The sequence below is a fragment of the Spodoptera frugiperda genome, chromosome 12 (assembly GCF_023101765.2).
Source record: "Spodoptera frugiperda isolate SF20-4 chromosome 12, AGI-APGP_CSIRO_Sfru_2.0, whole genome shotgun sequence".
Taxonomy (NCBI): domain Eukaryota; kingdom Metazoa; phylum Arthropoda; class Insecta; order Lepidoptera; family Noctuidae; genus Spodoptera; species Spodoptera frugiperda.
Window position 1 is genome coordinate 6,940,426 of NC_064223.1, and position 16,360 is coordinate 6,956,785.

The 16,360-nt window shown below is 39.4% G+C and overlaps 3 protein-coding genes across 3 annotated transcripts; 1 reads left to right on the forward strand and 2 right to left on the reverse strand.

Annotated features, from left to right (window-relative positions):
• Positions 1-76: 76 nt before the first annotated feature.
• LOC118262544 (transcription termination factor 5, mitochondrial) lies at positions 77-8,472 on the forward strand. Its single transcript, XM_035573999.2, has 8 exons — positions 77-384; positions 651-888; positions 1,080-1,240; positions 1,319-1,659; positions 1,792-1,923; positions 2,230-2,348; positions 2,616-2,867; positions 7,620-8,472. The coding sequence occupies exons 1-8, from the start codon at positions 255-257 to the stop codon at positions 7,846-7,848; spliced, it is 1,602 nt and encodes a 533-aa protein (XP_035429892.2). The 5' UTR covers positions 77-254; the 3' UTR covers positions 7,849-8,472.
• Positions 2,874-7,601, reverse strand: LOC118268530 (uncharacterized protein K02A2.6). The gene has a single exon (XM_050697428.1). The coding sequence runs from the start codon at positions 7,262-7,264 to the stop codon at positions 3,224-3,226; it is 4,041 nt and encodes a 1,346-aa protein (XP_050553385.1). The 5' UTR covers positions 7,265-7,601; the 3' UTR covers positions 2,874-3,223.
• On the reverse strand, positions 8,468-15,612 carry LOC118262553 (retinal homeobox protein Rx). Its single transcript, XM_035574019.2, has 3 exons — positions 14,204-15,612; positions 11,460-11,583; positions 8,468-11,375 (listed from the first exon to the last, which is right to left on the reverse strand). The coding sequence occupies exons 1-3, from the start codon at positions 14,545-14,547 to the stop codon at positions 10,719-10,721; spliced, it is 1,125 nt and encodes a 374-aa protein (XP_035429912.1). The 5' UTR covers positions 14,548-15,612; the 3' UTR covers positions 8,468-10,718.
• Between the last annotated feature and the right edge of the window lie 748 nt (positions 15,613-16,360).

A 16,360-nucleotide genomic window follows, 5' to 3' on the forward strand; every position in this document is an offset into this window, starting at 1 on the left:
TTGTTCATAAAATAAAAATAATGTTAATACTTTATCAATGAGTGTAAAGAGTCGTAAATGTCATTTACATGTGATTCTAAAACGTCACTGTCAAAATATATGGTGTGTTTATGTTTGTTATTATTTACATTTTATAATCTCTCACTAAAATTAGTGTTTAATACTTTATGAGGCATATTGTATACCACTTAATGACGTATAGTTATTAAACTATACGTATAGTTGATAAGAGAAGCAACAAACAAAATTTGAATATGAGGCTGTGCATTAAAAGTTGGAGATGTTTAAGTGCAGGAAATTTAAATTTTTCACACATTTCTCATGTTAAATCTAGACGATACTCTCATGGCATACCTTTTCTGGATTTTTACAAGAAAACTACAGGTACCTACAGTGTTCATTTAATTTTTTTGGGGTTATTAAGAGAATTTCAAAAGATAACCTGTTTATTAGTAAAATCTTAAGTAATATACAAGTCAGTGGGTCGTCTAAGGGATGGATTTTCAGAAGTTAGAGTATATTTTAAGGGGCACCCACTAACAACTGGGACATAAGATATAATAATAATATAATTAAATAACAAAAAAATATTACAGTGAAACTTACAATTCCTTCAATCCAACTAACTGGTATTTACCTCAATTCTGCAGGTACAACTATATCTGGAGATCACCTGACAGTTCTCCAGAAGAAGCACCCGCACATAATGGAAGTAACACATGACAGCTTGCAGTGCACACTACAGATACTGCAAAAGTTTGGCATCACGGCTGAGGAGGCCTGTAGCAACCTCCATGTATTCAGCATGAACCCCATCACTATGGAGAACTACGGTGATATACTCAGAGAATGTCACTTTGTAACTATTTCAGCTAAACAAATTATAAAGTGAGTTAAAATATAATTTTTTCTTTGATTAATAATAGAATTTTTCATTTTTATTTATACAAGGACAAAGGCACATAAAAAATGATTTATTTTTTCTAAATACAACAGTTCAATAAGTACCGTTAAATGGGGGAATAGTCTATTTACCCCATTTTATAGTTACTCACATTAACTAATATTACTGTTTTCAGGTACCACACATTTATAAGAAAGAGAACTATAGCTTGGCTAAAGAAAGAAGGATTATTATCAGAAGACATACAATTAGAACAAGTAATATTGGACAAGTTCCAAGAATGGCCAGAGAGTGGTAAAACATTACAAAAGTTTTGTGATACTAAGACGTCAGTGTGTAAGTAAAATCATAATTTGAAAAGAGTGTAATAATAGTTTATTAGATAATTTTATAGGTTTTATAAATATTTTACAGTAACAATTCGAATGAGTATCTTAGAAAGATTTCTCAGTTGGAAGTTAGCAGTATCTCAAGAAGAGTTTCAAAAGTACTGTAGAAACTATCTGCCGCTCCAACATAAGCCAATGTCAGACATCCAAGAAGCAATCAGAATAGCAGAGAATGACATAAAGTTCGACAAAGCAGGAATCAGAAGAAATGGCTTTGTTATTGCCGCTGATCCTTTACATACCAAACTCATTTTAGAAAATGTTAGCACACTGGCGGGCATGGATATTAGAGAAGTTTTGAAAATAGAACCAGCCATATTGAAGAATAATTATAATTCTATTATCCAAGTTCGAAATATATTGGAGGTAATGTGAATTGAATCATAAGGACACTTGAATTTAAGTTTCTATTATAATTTTTTTATTTATTTTTGTTATAGTTTATTATTATATTCTTCTTTGTATAAAAAATACATAATGATGTTGCAATAATTTCAGGAATACAGAATATCTGAGGAAACTCAAAGAAAATGTTTGAAAGTGTACTGCATGCGACCAGAAACAGTGCGCGAGCGTCTAGATGAGCTTAGAAGTTTGAAAGAGTACAAAGTCTTATCTACAAACCCTAGAGTAAGAATTAATGATTTGTTACTTACTTTTACCTTTACATGCAATTAAAATTATACCTTCTCTTCTATCTATTGTAATGGTTTCTTTAAAAAAGAAATGAGCCTATAGGCTCATAGGCACACCACAATTGAATTCAAATTAGAATTTCGAATGCAGAAAATTCGGCTAAAAGAATTAAACTACAAATTACAAATCCATGCCTGGCATTGGTGCTTATGAGTTCCGAGACAATGATTTGTACCTACATATATTTATTTTATTTAGTTCAAGAAGTTTTCTAATAAATTATAATATTCCAATTTCCAGATGCTTCTCCTCGTAATACATAAGAAGAAAATGCTGAATCGACTCACTAAAATAGAATCAGCAAAGAAGCAATGTTTCAGCTTCAACCACTTGGTATCTTCGTCGAAAGTGTTTCACAAGTAAGTTGTTTAATATATATTTGGTAATTTTATTCCAAGAATAATTGAATTGTTTACTCACGTAAGTATACTAAGAAAAGCTTTCGAGTCACTTTTCCTCATGAGCAGCATCCGCTGCGCGCCGCGCTAGGTGTCATCATACTTACGTGAGTAAACCGTTATTTGAGTGTTTCATCAACCGAGTTTGAAAATGATTTACCCTTAATCATTAGTCCTGTAATATAAATAACAATCATAATATTAAAAGCTTCTTTTATTTTTCCACAGTTACATCAGTAGTTTTGGTGACAAAGTATGCGGTAGAGATATAGCGATACTGATTTCTTCGTCTCTCCAATTGCCACCTCACGACGGTAGAGGGCAGGCAGCGCAAGTCAACGCTGTACTGAACCAGTTGAGGCGCCACAAGTACTGGCTACACGTCGCCATGAGCGTCATCGATGAGAACATACAGTTCCTTAGAAATAAGTTTGATCATCAAATCATTATTAATAACTGTTTGATCCTTCTGTATCCTGTGTAAGTTTACCTTTTTAAATAAAAGATTAGGGTCTACTTTGATTATGTAATGACACGTTTTAAAGCTATAAGATCGATTCCAGCTTAAGACCAACTATACTAATAGTAAACTAAAATATTCTGAGGGCCTAGTTTGAGTTTGTTTTACGTTTCCGTAATCGAAATGTTACTGCATTTAGACCTGATTGGTAGATTAATTGTGCAGCGTCAATGAAAGGCGAGGGTTAGCAGCTAACTGATTTATTCGATAAATATTACCGTCTACCCGCCACCATACAAATATCCAAATAACAACTAAATGAACGGTACATCTCTCCCCCTTAAGCTAAGCCTTACCTATAGATACATATACAATATTACAAATTAAGTCGAGCCCGATTATAAGCTCGCATAGCACGAGCAGACGCTCCTGGCGGTGGTGGTGAGGTTACCGGCCCTGAAGCCGCTTCCGTACCGGTGGTTTGTGACTTCTCACCAACGCCGTCAGACGCGTCCACAAATGTGTCCTCAGACTCCTCACAGACCGGAGGAACCTCCCGCTCGGGTGACATATCTTTATTCGCGGAAACAATGCTTGTTCGAGATAACGAGTGGCGGTTCTTATTATGTATAGGTACAATTTGATCAACATGTCTCCGCCAGCTTTCTCCGCGTCCAACGTCCACCTTGTACGAGACCGGTCCCGTCTGTTCGACTATGGTGCCTGGTAACCACTTACCTCCCCTCGCGCTATAATCTCTGGCCAGTACCGTGTCGGTAGGCGCCAGCGCACGCGGCATGCCGCCTGCAGCGGCCACTTGCCGCTCTTGTGCACTGCGCACTACGGCCGAAACATCTGGTCGCAAAGCGTCGAGCCGTCCGCGCAGCCTACGTCCTTGTAAAGCCACCGCAGGTGACACGCCCGTCGTTGCATGTTGGCAATTACGATATTTAAATAAAAATTTATTTAGGGCCGTGGTAACATCCTCGCCCTCGTACAAGGCACGTTTGATCGCTTTTTTTACTGTCTTAACTGCGTTTTCTGCTGCCCCATTTCCCTGCGGTCTATAAGGAGCCGTAGTCACATGTTTCATACAGTTTTTATTACAAAACATTTTAAATTCCTGCGAGAAGAATGGTGGTCCGTTATCAGTGACAAGTAACGACGGTAACCCGAAACGAGCAAAAACACCCCTCATGGCTGAGATGGTCGCCTGCGCGTCTGTTTTTTGCATAGCAATAGCTTCTATCCATTTAGAATAGGCATCAACCATGATTAAGTATCTCGTGCCCCCGCAATCAGCAAAGTCAGCATGTATGCGCTGCCAAGGATGTAGTGGAAATTCCCACGGGTGCAGCGGCGCATGCGGCGGCGCGTCGCGTACCGCGCAGCACGCTGTGCACCCACGGCATACCTCCTCTATGTCCTTATCTAAACTCGGCCAATACACATAATTTCGCGATAAATTTTTCATTTTATTGATTCCTAAATGCCCCTCATGAATTTCCGCTAATACGTGTTTTTGTAGTGATTTCGGTATAACAACCCTATATTTATAAATGAGACACCCTAATTCTACAGATAAATCCTGTTTCCTTGCGACATACGGTTTCTCAGCATCCGTCACTGAAAACGGCCAACCAAAAGTAACATAACCTTTTATTTTACATAACAATGAATCTTTTTCAGTCTCCCTTGCAATATCTTTAAAACTTATAGGAAAAGATTCCTCTATCAAATTGATATAATTAACTGAATCAACCAATCGGGCCTCCTGGGGTAACGGTAACCTCGATAAAGCATCGGCCGGCCCATTTTCAGCCGAGCGCACGAATTCAATCGTATATACGTATGCGGCCAGGCGCGCCGCCCAACGTTGTAGCCGGCTGGCCGCAGTCTGTGGAATGCCAGTCTTAGCACCAAATATGTGCGTCAACGGCTGATGATCTGTACGTAATATAAAACTTCTACCGAACAAGTATTGATGGTGCTTTGTTACACCAAACAAAATTGCGAGTGCCTCCTTATCCAGTTGGCTATAATTCCGCTCAGCCGCGTTTAGCGTGCGAGACACACAGCTGATCGGGCGCTCACTGCCGTCCGAGTAGCGGTGTGCCAGCACAGCGCCTAAACCGTACGCACTACTGTCCACTGATAGTACGAGTGGCCGCCCCTCCTCGTAATGTGCTAATACGCGGTCGCCCAGGAGAACTCGTTTGGCTTCAATAAACGCCTGCTCACAACAATGATCCCATTTCCAGCGCACCTCCTTTTTTAATAAATTGTGTAATGGGTATAATAAAGTGCTCAAATTACTTATAAATTTTCCATAATAATTTAACATGCCTAAGAAACTCTTTAGCTGGGTTATGTTTTCCGGTCTGGGTGCGTTGGAAATAGCCTCTAATTTGTTAGTGTCGGGTCGTAACCCCTTTTTATCAATGATGTAGCCTAAGTATTTAACACTTTCTTGTAAAAAACTACACTTACTTAATTTAACAGTTAGTCCAGTTTTGCGCAACCTTTCGAGTACAGCTCGTAAATTACTAAGGTGATCCTTATCATTAGTACCTGTAATACAAATATCATCAAGAAAAACCACACAACCCGGAATGCCCCGTAGTGTTTCTTCCATTAGTTTCTGAAACTTTTCGGGAATACAAGCTAAACCGTATGGCGTCCGACGGTAGGCATATGTTCCGAGGTGAGTAGTTATGGCGGTATAAGGTTGGGACTCTTTTGTTAGCATACACTGTTCGTAAGCGTGAGTGAGATCGACTTTTGTGAATTTTTCTCCGCCACTTAATTTAGCAAACAGCTCATCAATTCGAGGCAAGGGATAATAATCCCGTTTGAGTTTAGGATTGATCGTAATCTTATAATCCCCACATATCCGTATATCCCCATTTTTTTTAACAACTGGCACGATGGGTGTACCATAGTCGGAATAATCGACGCGGTATATCGTGCCGTCAGACTCCAGCCGTGCCAACTCGCGCTCAACGCGCGCGCGCAACGCTAAAGGCACGGGCCTCGCGCGAACGTACACAGGCTCATCATTGATAAGCTGAAGCTGAATGGCTCGCTTACAAGTTCCTAACTTATCGGTAAACACTTCCGGATATTCCGCGCATAATCGGTTCACGAATCCATCGTCGGTTATCTTATAAAGGTTAATTTGCGAGACATTCAGTGCACGCAACCAATCTCTTCCCAGTAACGGGCACGCTCCATTTTTAATAATGTAAAGAGGCAAGGACTTAACTTCTACATCCCGTAATCGAACCGAGACGTCAATATAACCGAGTGATTCGATGCGTGAACCGGCATAACTGCGCAACATTAAATTATCCGGTTTAATAATTTTATGAGAAAATTGGCGGGTATATGTTTCTTCGTCAATAGCCGAAATACGGCTACCGGTATCGATTTCACACTTGATTTCAAAGTTATCTATGCTTACATTGATATAATACGGTTTATTGTCCTTACCTCCCATCATCACGATTTTAAATATCTCGTCCGAATCGTCCTCACTCAGATAGTTTTGCCGACTGTCGGCCCGATTTCCACTATTTTTCACTGACCTACACATCACTCTCAAATGACCTTTTTGTTTACACTCATCACAACTATAATTCACATAACGGCACCTGTCTGCGCGATGCGCCCTCCCGCACCGCCAGCATGCGCCGGCTCGCGCCGCTGAGCCGCTGTTCGACGAACACGCCGCGCGGTCCGTGCTCCCTCCACGGGCCGCGCTCGCCGCGCCAGCCGAGCTGGCCGTGCCCCGTATGCCGCGAGCGCGCCCTCGCCCGCTACGTGTGTAGTGCAGGTCTTCACCTGCCCCGCCGCCTGCACTTGAGGTCGTAGTCGGCACCGTGCTGCCGCTCACCTCCGCGTGCTTCTCTGCAGCCTCCAGAGCTAGTGCTAACTCCACCGCCTCCTTGTACTCAATTTTCCTTTCGGCAAAAATTCTGGAACGCATTGCGTCATTTGCGAGGCCCGAGACAAACTGGTCTCTCAGGTTTTCCTCTAGTGTAGAACACTTGCTACATTTGCCAAAATTGCAAGTTGTTGCCAGATGTTTCAATGCCTGCAGATATTCTGTCAGAGGTTCCCCATCACGTTGCCGCCGCAGCCTGAACACGTGGCGCTCGGCGATCTCCGATCGCTGCGGTTCTAAATGATCGCCCACTAACTTCACTAACTCTTCGTAGTTTTTGTTCTCCGGGAAGTCAGGGGAACAAAGGTCGCACATTAGTGAATATGTAGCTTCGCCCACGACCGTTATGAGCATTGGCACCTTCAAGTTGTCCTTGACGTCATTAAGCAATATATATTGATTAACTCGGCGTATATAGGCAGGCCATTGTTTGGAACCTAAACTGAACGGTTCTAACTTTCCGATGGGCATATTGAGATCACAATTAACGAAAACACACGCGTACTTCCAAACTAATTAGGTACGTAATAACCATCCTCGTCGCCAATGCAGCGTCAATGAAAGGCGAGGGTTAGCAGCTAACTGATTTATTCGATAAATATTACCGTCTACCCGCCACCATACAAATATCCAAATAACAACTAAATGAACGGTACAAATTGGAACAGGCCAATCAGAGCGCCGAATAAACATGTCGCTCGCATTAAAGCAAAAAGGAATGCAGTCATGATACCTTGTTGGTCTTAGATAGATATCCTTCTTACCATCAAAAATGTCCTTTTTGTACGATTTCCTAGTATTAATAACAGTTCTATTATATTTGCAGCTCCGAAGTGAAATACTACATAGAGACGATACTAAGTATGCGTAGCGGCCGAGAAGTGAGTGCTGCACAGAATGATGAGCTGAACTATAGCAACGTTCGCTACGACTGCCTCACAGACGCACAAATCCTTAGTTTAGTATTGTACTCCATTGAGAAGAAATACCATTTCAGTGGAGACGGTATTTGGTGTCGGCAGGACGGTTTAAAAGTTGAAACGCAGAAGAACTGACGGTGGCATCGTACTAAGATATAATCTAATACTTTTTGAAGAAATCCTCTAAACTGATATTCCTCAAAAAGGATGATGAGTAGACAGAAAGAATGGACTGAAATGATGTTGCGATTTTTTCCTATTTCTTCGTGTTACTTTAACACTTTCGCTTCTAAAAGTTCTACTTTTTGTAACTCTACTTTGTAACCACACTGAGAGTCATTTAATGGTTACACAACCCAGTCCTTAGCAATCGTTTTGGAAACAAAATCGTTACTAAGGAAGAGTTTCAGTAATCATTAAAGGTCTTTTCAATGTGGCAATTAGTATGTAGTATGTTACCTTCTTTAGCGTCAAAGTTAACAGTTAACAGTTGCAATTATTTATATAAGTGTTACAAATAATTCGTGTTATTGCAGTATAACTACTGTGCTATAAGATTTTTATATTATACGGAAAGGATTTCCAGGTTTTAATTAGCTGTTTTGTAACCTACTTACGTTTAAAGTATCGAAATGTCGCCACCTTGACTGATGAAAAAAGAGTTGTTATTTAAATGTAAGTTTGTACAATATGTAATTAATTATTGTATATGAAAGTGTAAATAAAAATATATAAGGATAGTAAAAAAACTCACTTTAAGCACATTCGTATTATAATTTCTCGTCTCTCTTATATTTAAATATTACAAAATATCCAGCTTATTGCTCTCTTAACTTAAATGTAACTTAATTTAAAGAATTAAATGCTCTAACAAACGAATATACAGGCAGAGGATATTTAATAATCATTATTTAACTATTATACACCCTGCTGTATAATTATCGCAATATCTAGAATGTAAAAAAGAGGTTTATTTTTGGTAAACACTTTGGTCCCTTTTCTTAATAAATAAATATGATTTTATGACTTAAAAATAAAAAAGAAATAATATCTTAAGCTAGGCAACATCATCGTTGTAAGGCAATTAAAGGATTCGTTGTTTTATCTGGCTAAATGATTTTAAAACTAGCTGCATATAAAAATTTTATCATCTACTTAAAACGAATTATGTTCTAGAAACCTATTATTTAAATATAATGTTCAATCCGCACTAATTCTACTGTGCACCAACCCACGCTACACGCTACACGCTTCCCTTAAGAAAAACACAAAAATTAAACCATAATTTGTCCAAACAAAAGTCCAACAAAACAATACTAGGTATCTTTAAGTTATTTTATCGATAAATCTAATTTCCATTCTGATTGCTGAAACAAAGTTGTTTTTGTTTACTTGTGAACAAAATCAGCAATCAGATTATGACACCTATAAATAAGAATAAAAAGTCTAATTTACTAAAATATTCCTACAAATAGAATTCCAGGATTAATTAAAGCATTCACCACAAAAAAAAGACTTATCGTATAATTCTACACCTTAACTTCATAGTGATAAGTGTGATTATTGAATTGGCAAGTGGTGCTACTGCATTGTATTGTAGTACATACTAGAATCAGGTCGACCGTTCCGTATTATAACTAAGAGTGATCCTAAGTGCAAGAATGGCTCTTGAGAGGTCGTTGCCCTCCCTGACCCCAGTCAAGTCCGTCGACTGCAAGGCATAAACACTTATCTCCTAGGCATAAATCTGGATTCAATGCGGTGAGTAGCAATTTATTCGTTGTATCCTCTTGATAAGTATTCATTTACAATGGCGCTTTTAAGGCTGTACCCTGGCTAGTAAATGGGCGTTGCATATGTATCTACGTAGGTATTGTCGTTGCATACAAGTTATGTAGTTGTTATTTTACACGTTAAACTTTGTCAGCGTTACAAAAACAAATTATTTTGGACATGGCTCACTAATAAAAAATTCTTCATAAAAATTGTCAATTAATTATTTTAAGTTAATTAAGATTAGTAAGCCTATGAAATAGTCGTCGTAAAGAAAATCTAAATTTCTGGAACAAAGAGTATCTAGTATAAAACTGTCCTAAACAATCTATTCTATAATACGAACTAGATCTCTAAATAAGCACCTATTGGATGCTGCCCCAAGTTTGGGCGACTTATTAATTAATTTTTGGCACAAACTGTTTCACGTTTTCAAAAACATATTTACAAAATACTATCTCCTACTTAACGTACTTACCCTTAATTCACTGAGAAAAAGTACTTTAGTATACAATATGTCTACGTCTATCTACTTAATACAATACAAAAATGGATAAACTGGTATAACAATTAATAACAGGCACTACTGTCGATATAAGGCACGAGGAATGCACGAGAAGCGAAGTCTACGAGTATTTTCACTCTTTATAATAGTGTCTACTTACTATCCATTGAAAGGCTAGCGAAATAGACCTTATTCATAACATCAGGCATTAATAACGTTTAGTTTATATAAATGTCTGCACCACTAGCTTTCTAATGGAAAGTAGGACCTACATTCAAAATTACTACAATCATAAATTATGTAAAACTTACAAACAATTTAATAATTATTTATATAGGCACGCGTGTTTAATTCTATATATTTATTATATTTAAATAATTAGGTACTATTTACATTTATTGCAAAATCTTTAAAACAAAGCATTATTAATGTAACTATAAAAATATAAAATTGTACCTAACTAATTCAATACCTACCTAGTCGAATAGCAATAATAGAATTTATATTTTAAAATCGAAAGCACCTACACTTTATAAGAACTCATTTCTACTGAAACGATGTAGTATTAGTGAATTAATTCATACAAAGTATAGGTAGCACTTGAGAACAAAACAAGGATACAGAAGACAGTCTGCATGACCGACTGCAACACTACTGGCTAATACTCCCTTTCGAAATTACTCTGGCTTCATACACTAACGCTAGGATAATTTCGAAAAGGAGTATTTCAATTCAAAAAAGGGGGCAGCGTGGTGTATGCCTGGCCGCTGCTGGGCTCCATCTTGACGACGACGGGCTGCGTGAGGTCCGAGTGCCGCTCCATCTCGTAGTGCTTGTCGTGTGCAACCAGCGCGCACTTGTCGTACTCCTCCCCGGGCGCGGCGTACCGCGGCGGCTCCTCCTGCAGCGCGCACGCCGGGTACTTGTCCTCGTGCTCGTGCGAACGATACTCGAGCTTTTCGTCGTGTGCGTGTGCCTCCATCTGTGGCGAATGAGCTGCCATCGTCATCGGGTAATCGCGGACTCCCAAAGGAGGCGGACTACCTTCTCCGTATTCATAGGAATGCCTTGGAGCGAACATTTGGCCGTCGTGGCCATTGAGGACGGTCGTGTAAGAATACGCTGCCGGCTGAGTGTTAAAACTTGGATATCCAGCACTGCTTGATGACAGAAGATGGTGCGAGGATAATTCATAGGGGTGCTGGTACGACCAGGAGTCAGATGGAGCTGGGAGGCCATTCTGTGGGAAGGCTGGTAGATTGCCACCGATGCCAGAGAAACTGCCTCCTAAAGTCGTGGAGCTCGGAGAACTGGAACCGATATATCCAGTTTTGCGTGGAGGTTCTCGCTTACGCCATTTCGCTCTTCGGTTTTGGAACCAGACCTGTCGAAAGAAGAATAAATTAAAGGATTTGTTCCTTACTCTGCATTTTATATCCTAACATTATATTAACGAATATCCACCAACCTGTACTCGTGATTCCGACAAGTTAAGTTTAAGAGCCAGTTCTTCTCTTGCGAACACATCAGGGTATGGTGCGCGCTCAAACGCTCGTTCTAACTCCTCTAGTTGATACGCCGTGAAAGTGGTCCTGCAAAAGAAAATATCACGGTTAAAATCTTATGATAAATTCAACAGTACCTAACCTACGATAAATTAAGCAACTTCTCTAAGAACTTAAGTTTCTTTGAACTTTATAAGAGCTATAGGACTTAGTTGCGGTCCCCGTTGCAAACATGGAGCATACTAGTGGTGTTTAAAATAAATGGCCCCACTTGGAAACGATACTCTCAATTATGCATTCACAAATAAATTTATTCTTATCATTCACGAATACATCTACCATCTGACGTGTGCAATATGGCTGCGGGTGGCGCACGCGCAGAAATTGATTGAGCGTGAAACTAAATTCACCCCCGTTGCGCACGAGCACCTCTAATTGCCTGCCAATTGACTTATAGTGGCATCGTGTTATTAATTGTTACACCATATATTTATTCCATCACCTCGTTTTAATTTTTATCAAAATTGTGGTTTCGAAACAAAATCTATGGATGTGAAATTATAAGAGAAATTCAAATCATTTATTTCGAAAGGCACTACTAAAAGTCAAATAACGAAATATTTAAAACTAAAAGTATATGTCTATGTCGGTCGATACTATATTTGGTAACTATTTTTCCGCTCCAAAGTATAAATTCCTATTGAGAAGAACAAGCAAACTAAAGTCACCCGATTAAGTGACTTTATCCCTGTTATCGATCACTTAAGTTACTTAGTTGGTTTAATCAAAGAAACCTACTTCAAAAAAGTATTAGAATGACCCGTAGCTGCACTAGGAAGCACTTTATGAACATCATAAACATTTAAAGATGAACTACATAATTGTACCGCACACAATCTACAAAGCGATCACCGTGAGATGGTGTTGCAGCTACATTCATTAAGGGTCCCTCCATTCAAGAGATGGTGCGATAAGGCAATTGACTCCCCGCGGTCATACGGGTAATTAATCTGAACGGAACATGTCGCCTTTATAGCTGTACAGCAGTTATTGCAAGACGTCTGTTTGAAGTTTAACTAGTTACTTAGAAATACAAGCTTTGTCTAGATCATAAGGGTGTCGAGCCGTTATGAATTATTACCCGACCCGTGTATTTACAATCTGATAAACTTTACGTAACTCATAATAATCTTTTAATCTAACGGTATGTTAGTTTTATTACCCGTTACCCCTAACTTTAAGAACTTTTAAAATTCGACGAATATTATAAAATCCGCTAAAATGCCAGATATGCTTAGCAACTAGAGTTTTTATTTTTAGATATATTTATAATACCTTCTTCAGATTCTGACGAGAAGGTTATGTGTTTCGATGAAATACACAATAGATAATAATTACTTACGTATAGTAAATGCATTTAAGTGTAGTTATACTATACTAAACAAACATAGATTCAAAATCCTTCAATCGGAATAGAAATAACATCTTATTCTATTTTACCCTAAAAAGCTCAATGTGCATTAACTGAGGTGAAGCTAGTTTTAGCTACCTTACAAAATGATTTGCTTATACTATACGTTTTAAATCAACTACCCTTGTGATGATTGGGATCATTATTTAATAAAAATAGCATCATCTATCAGACTTTTTTACTAATACTTAAAAAAACCACTGATATTGAAAATTCATTTACTTATAAAAAAGTAAACATTCAATAAAACAATATCAGACCATATGGTTTTATCACGTTTTAAAAATCATCGTATTAGTTATGCAAATAATAAACTGGGGTGGTTTAGCGATGATACAATACAAAAGGTACAATAAAGTAGGGAGGGTGCGCCTGCGCCGGGCACCTGTGACAGGCGCGTGCCGACACACGTGGACCCACTACTCGTTAATTCCACTTCAAAACAAAAAGCATCACAAGTTATTGTTACACTCGAGCTAACAGTTAGCAATAACAATGTCGGTGAATATTGTAATTTGAGGATAAGATTTATAATAATTACAATTTTAAAATGTAGGTATAAAAGTATTATACTTATAATGACAACGACCTATATGATATTAAAACTGTCTTTGGGTATATTTTAAAATAAATTTTGATCACTCTAGTTTTATATGCTCCCAATTTGTCTCGTTATTTTGGCTTTGAACTACATATAAATAAGTTGAACTATAAATAAGGTATGTTAGTTGTACCTAACCGAAAATTGATTCTATATTGTTCAACACGATACAATATTAAAAAGGCAATAATAAATGATTATGATAATTCACAATAGGTAACTAATATTTTTTAACTATATACCTATAATGATATATTTTCCACCGCCAAAAAGTTAAAAGAAAAAAGCTAAAATCATAATTAACACTCCATTGTTAAAAACTTACAAAAAGTTTATATGTAAGTACAATAATATTATCATCATATTTTCAATGTAAATATCATTATTATAATGCAGTCCCTTTGTTTTCTGCTACGTACTTTCTACGAATATTTCGTAGTAGAAAGCTACGACGTGCTACGTTCCCAAAATGTTAACGTAGTCTTCGTAGGCATCTTCGTAGCTCGTTGCTACGAAGATGCGTAGCGAGAGAGTGCAAAAATATTTTGAAATGGTTAAAAAACCACGCATAAAAATGCGTTGTCAACTTAGTAAACTTATAGATGAAGTAAGAAGTAATATGATACGAGACTTACCTAGTTTTCTTCTTCTTGATTCCGTTATTGTCGCTTTTCTTTTTGTCACTCTTCTTAGAAGAAGGTGGTGGTGGCGGCGGTGGTGGATGCGTGGCCGGGCTGGAGTCCACTGCTTGCAGTAGCAAAGGTTCGTCCTTGCGCTTCTGGTCACTGGCGGGTGCGAAAGCGACCGGGCGGTCGTCACGGTACAGCTCACTGATCTCGCCCACCACCACCTGCACGTGGTGCTCCTTGCCGAACTCGCCGAACATGTGGTCGTCGAAGGGTGGCTGCTCCATGTGGTGGCCGGGCTCGAAGGCGCACTCGTAGCGCGAGCCGGCGCCGGCGCCCTCGCACACGTACATGTAGCCGTCGGCGGCGGGCGGCAGCGGGCCCGCTACCTCGGCGCGCACCTCGCTCGGCTCCGTCGCGGCGGCCTCGCTGCCTGCCGTGCACAGCTCGCTCCACGGAACGCGACCCGACACTCAGATTTATCTACTCCGATATTAAACAATTTGACTTCATTTAACCAAACCCCCGGGATCGACGAACGCTCGCGCCGTTCGTATCCTCGTGTCCGTCCCGGTTAAATGGCTTTAATCAACTTTAACGAACTAACCGAATTTGGTCTACGGTTGGTCAATTTATATTACCATAATACGTCGCTCGACGTAGCTTTTGAACCAATGAGTAGTGCGTCCGAGAGAGTCGAGAGCGAGTGTGTAAATGCTATTCTCAGTCGTAGTGTGACGCTGGAGGGAGCAAATTCGAATACGTGAAGCGGGCGCTTACGGCCGTGGCACGAGTGCGCCAGGAAACCAATCGCGGCAGAGTGCAGCCACTCCCCCGGCGGGCGCCGCGGCTCCCCTCGCGCCGGGTGCTGCGGGCCGCGCGGCTCCGCGCTGCTGTCGTCGGCGCACCATGCGGGATTCCCACAAACTCTCCCAATATTTGTTTGTATCGTTGCTATTGTAGGGCACGAACGCCCACATCATTATTTTGAAAGTCCATAGTCCTTTATTGTAAATCCGCATCAACACCACTCGTATGTCTCTTTCATGATTTATAGCCGTGGGAAAATCAGAACGTCCATTGCAAATTATTTTCAAAACACTCTAATCACCAAGGATGTTTCCAATTCTTGTGAGACTATATTAATGTACCTGTACACGATGTCTATCCAAAAATCCAAAGAACACTTATAAATGAATTGCGTACTATCACAATGAATTTGACCTTACATTCACTGTCCCACTTCAATTAAAATAAATATTAAATAAAAAAATATAATAGGATTGCACACGTCCCAGTACCTGTGAGTGACAGAAAGAGCTCGCACGGGATGCAGCTGATATGCGCGCTGCGTCGAGACAGCGGCGTACGCGCACTGATGCCGATCGACGACACCATCGCTTAATTATTAATTAACAGTAACTGCAGGCTATTATTAATAAAACATTCGCCCTGACTATTGGCACTTAGATTAGCGCCGAGGGAGTAATGGCGCATTTCAACAATTTCGGTTGTTATTTAATTGAAGTCAATTTAGATGATCAGAGTCTATTTAGGTTGGTGCTGGCGCTCGCCAGCGGGATCTCTGCTTCATTGGGCTTATTGGTGACTTTCAGACAACACGAATTGCACTCGCTGATGCACTTCTCGTCGCATTTGCAGTTTTGCGTGGTTTGAAACAAGTGGGTCATGGTCTTACGCATTCTGCTTAAACTCATGTGCATCATGTGCGTCGATGTGATTGTGTTCTAACCGTATGTCGAATAAATTAATATTTCTATAAGACGGATAGTGTTTAGTGCCAGAGTATGGTGGTGATTGTGAAGTGTGGAAACCAATCCAAAGTGGGAAGTGCTACAGCGTATCAGTCGCGTGATCTGTTCACGGCATCAGTGAGTACCGCATCGGAACATTTCGTGCCAAGTAAAATTAAACGCTAGCTTCTGACGTAGGTACAAGTTGTTTACGCTAAAACTTTTGAAATGTATGTAGAATAGCAACTTTAATTACAGTTGATAATTTGACATATTCAAGATTCATAAATATTTACTTGTGTAAAAAGCAAAAATTGCAAGGAATTAAATATCTGCTTATATATCTCTTACATTCTAATGAGTTTCGCAAAATCAAAAGAAAATTGGAAACTTTAAGTCGTTTTAGCAATAT

What these genes read in the sequence shown, in the direction of transcription:
- LOC118268530 (XM_050697428.1), bottom strand. Translation starts at nt 7,264, where the DNA reads ATGCCCATCGGAAAGTTAGAACCGTTCAGTTTAGGTTCCAAACAATGG.
- LOC118262544 (XM_035573999.2), top strand. Translation starts at nt 255, where the DNA reads ATGAGGCTGTGCATTAAAAGTTGGAGATGTTTAAGTGCAGGAAATTTA. An exon ending in TTTTTACAAGAAAACTACAG is followed by an intron (nt 385 to 650) that starts GTACCTACAGTG and finishes TCAATTCTGCAG; the next exon opens with GTACAACTATATCTGGAGAT. An exon ending in TCGTCGAAAGTGTTTCACAA is followed by an intron (nt 2,349 to 2,615) that starts GTAAGTTGTTTA and finishes ATTTTTCCACAG; the next exon opens with TTACATCAGTAGTTTTGGTG.
- LOC118262553 (XM_035574019.2), bottom strand. Translation starts at nt 14,547, where the DNA reads ATGTACGTGTGCGAGGGCGCCGGCGCCGGCTCGCGCTACGAGTGCGCC. An exon ending in ATCAAGAAGAAGAAAACTAG is followed by an intron (nt 11,584 to 14,203) that starts GTAAGTCTCGTA and finishes TTTCTTTTGCAG; the next exon opens with GACCACTTTCACGGCGTATC. An exon ending in TGTCGGAATCACGAGTACAG is followed by an intron (nt 11,376 to 11,459) that starts GTTGGTGGATAT and finishes TTCTTTCGACAG; the next exon opens with GTCTGGTTCCAAAACCGAAG.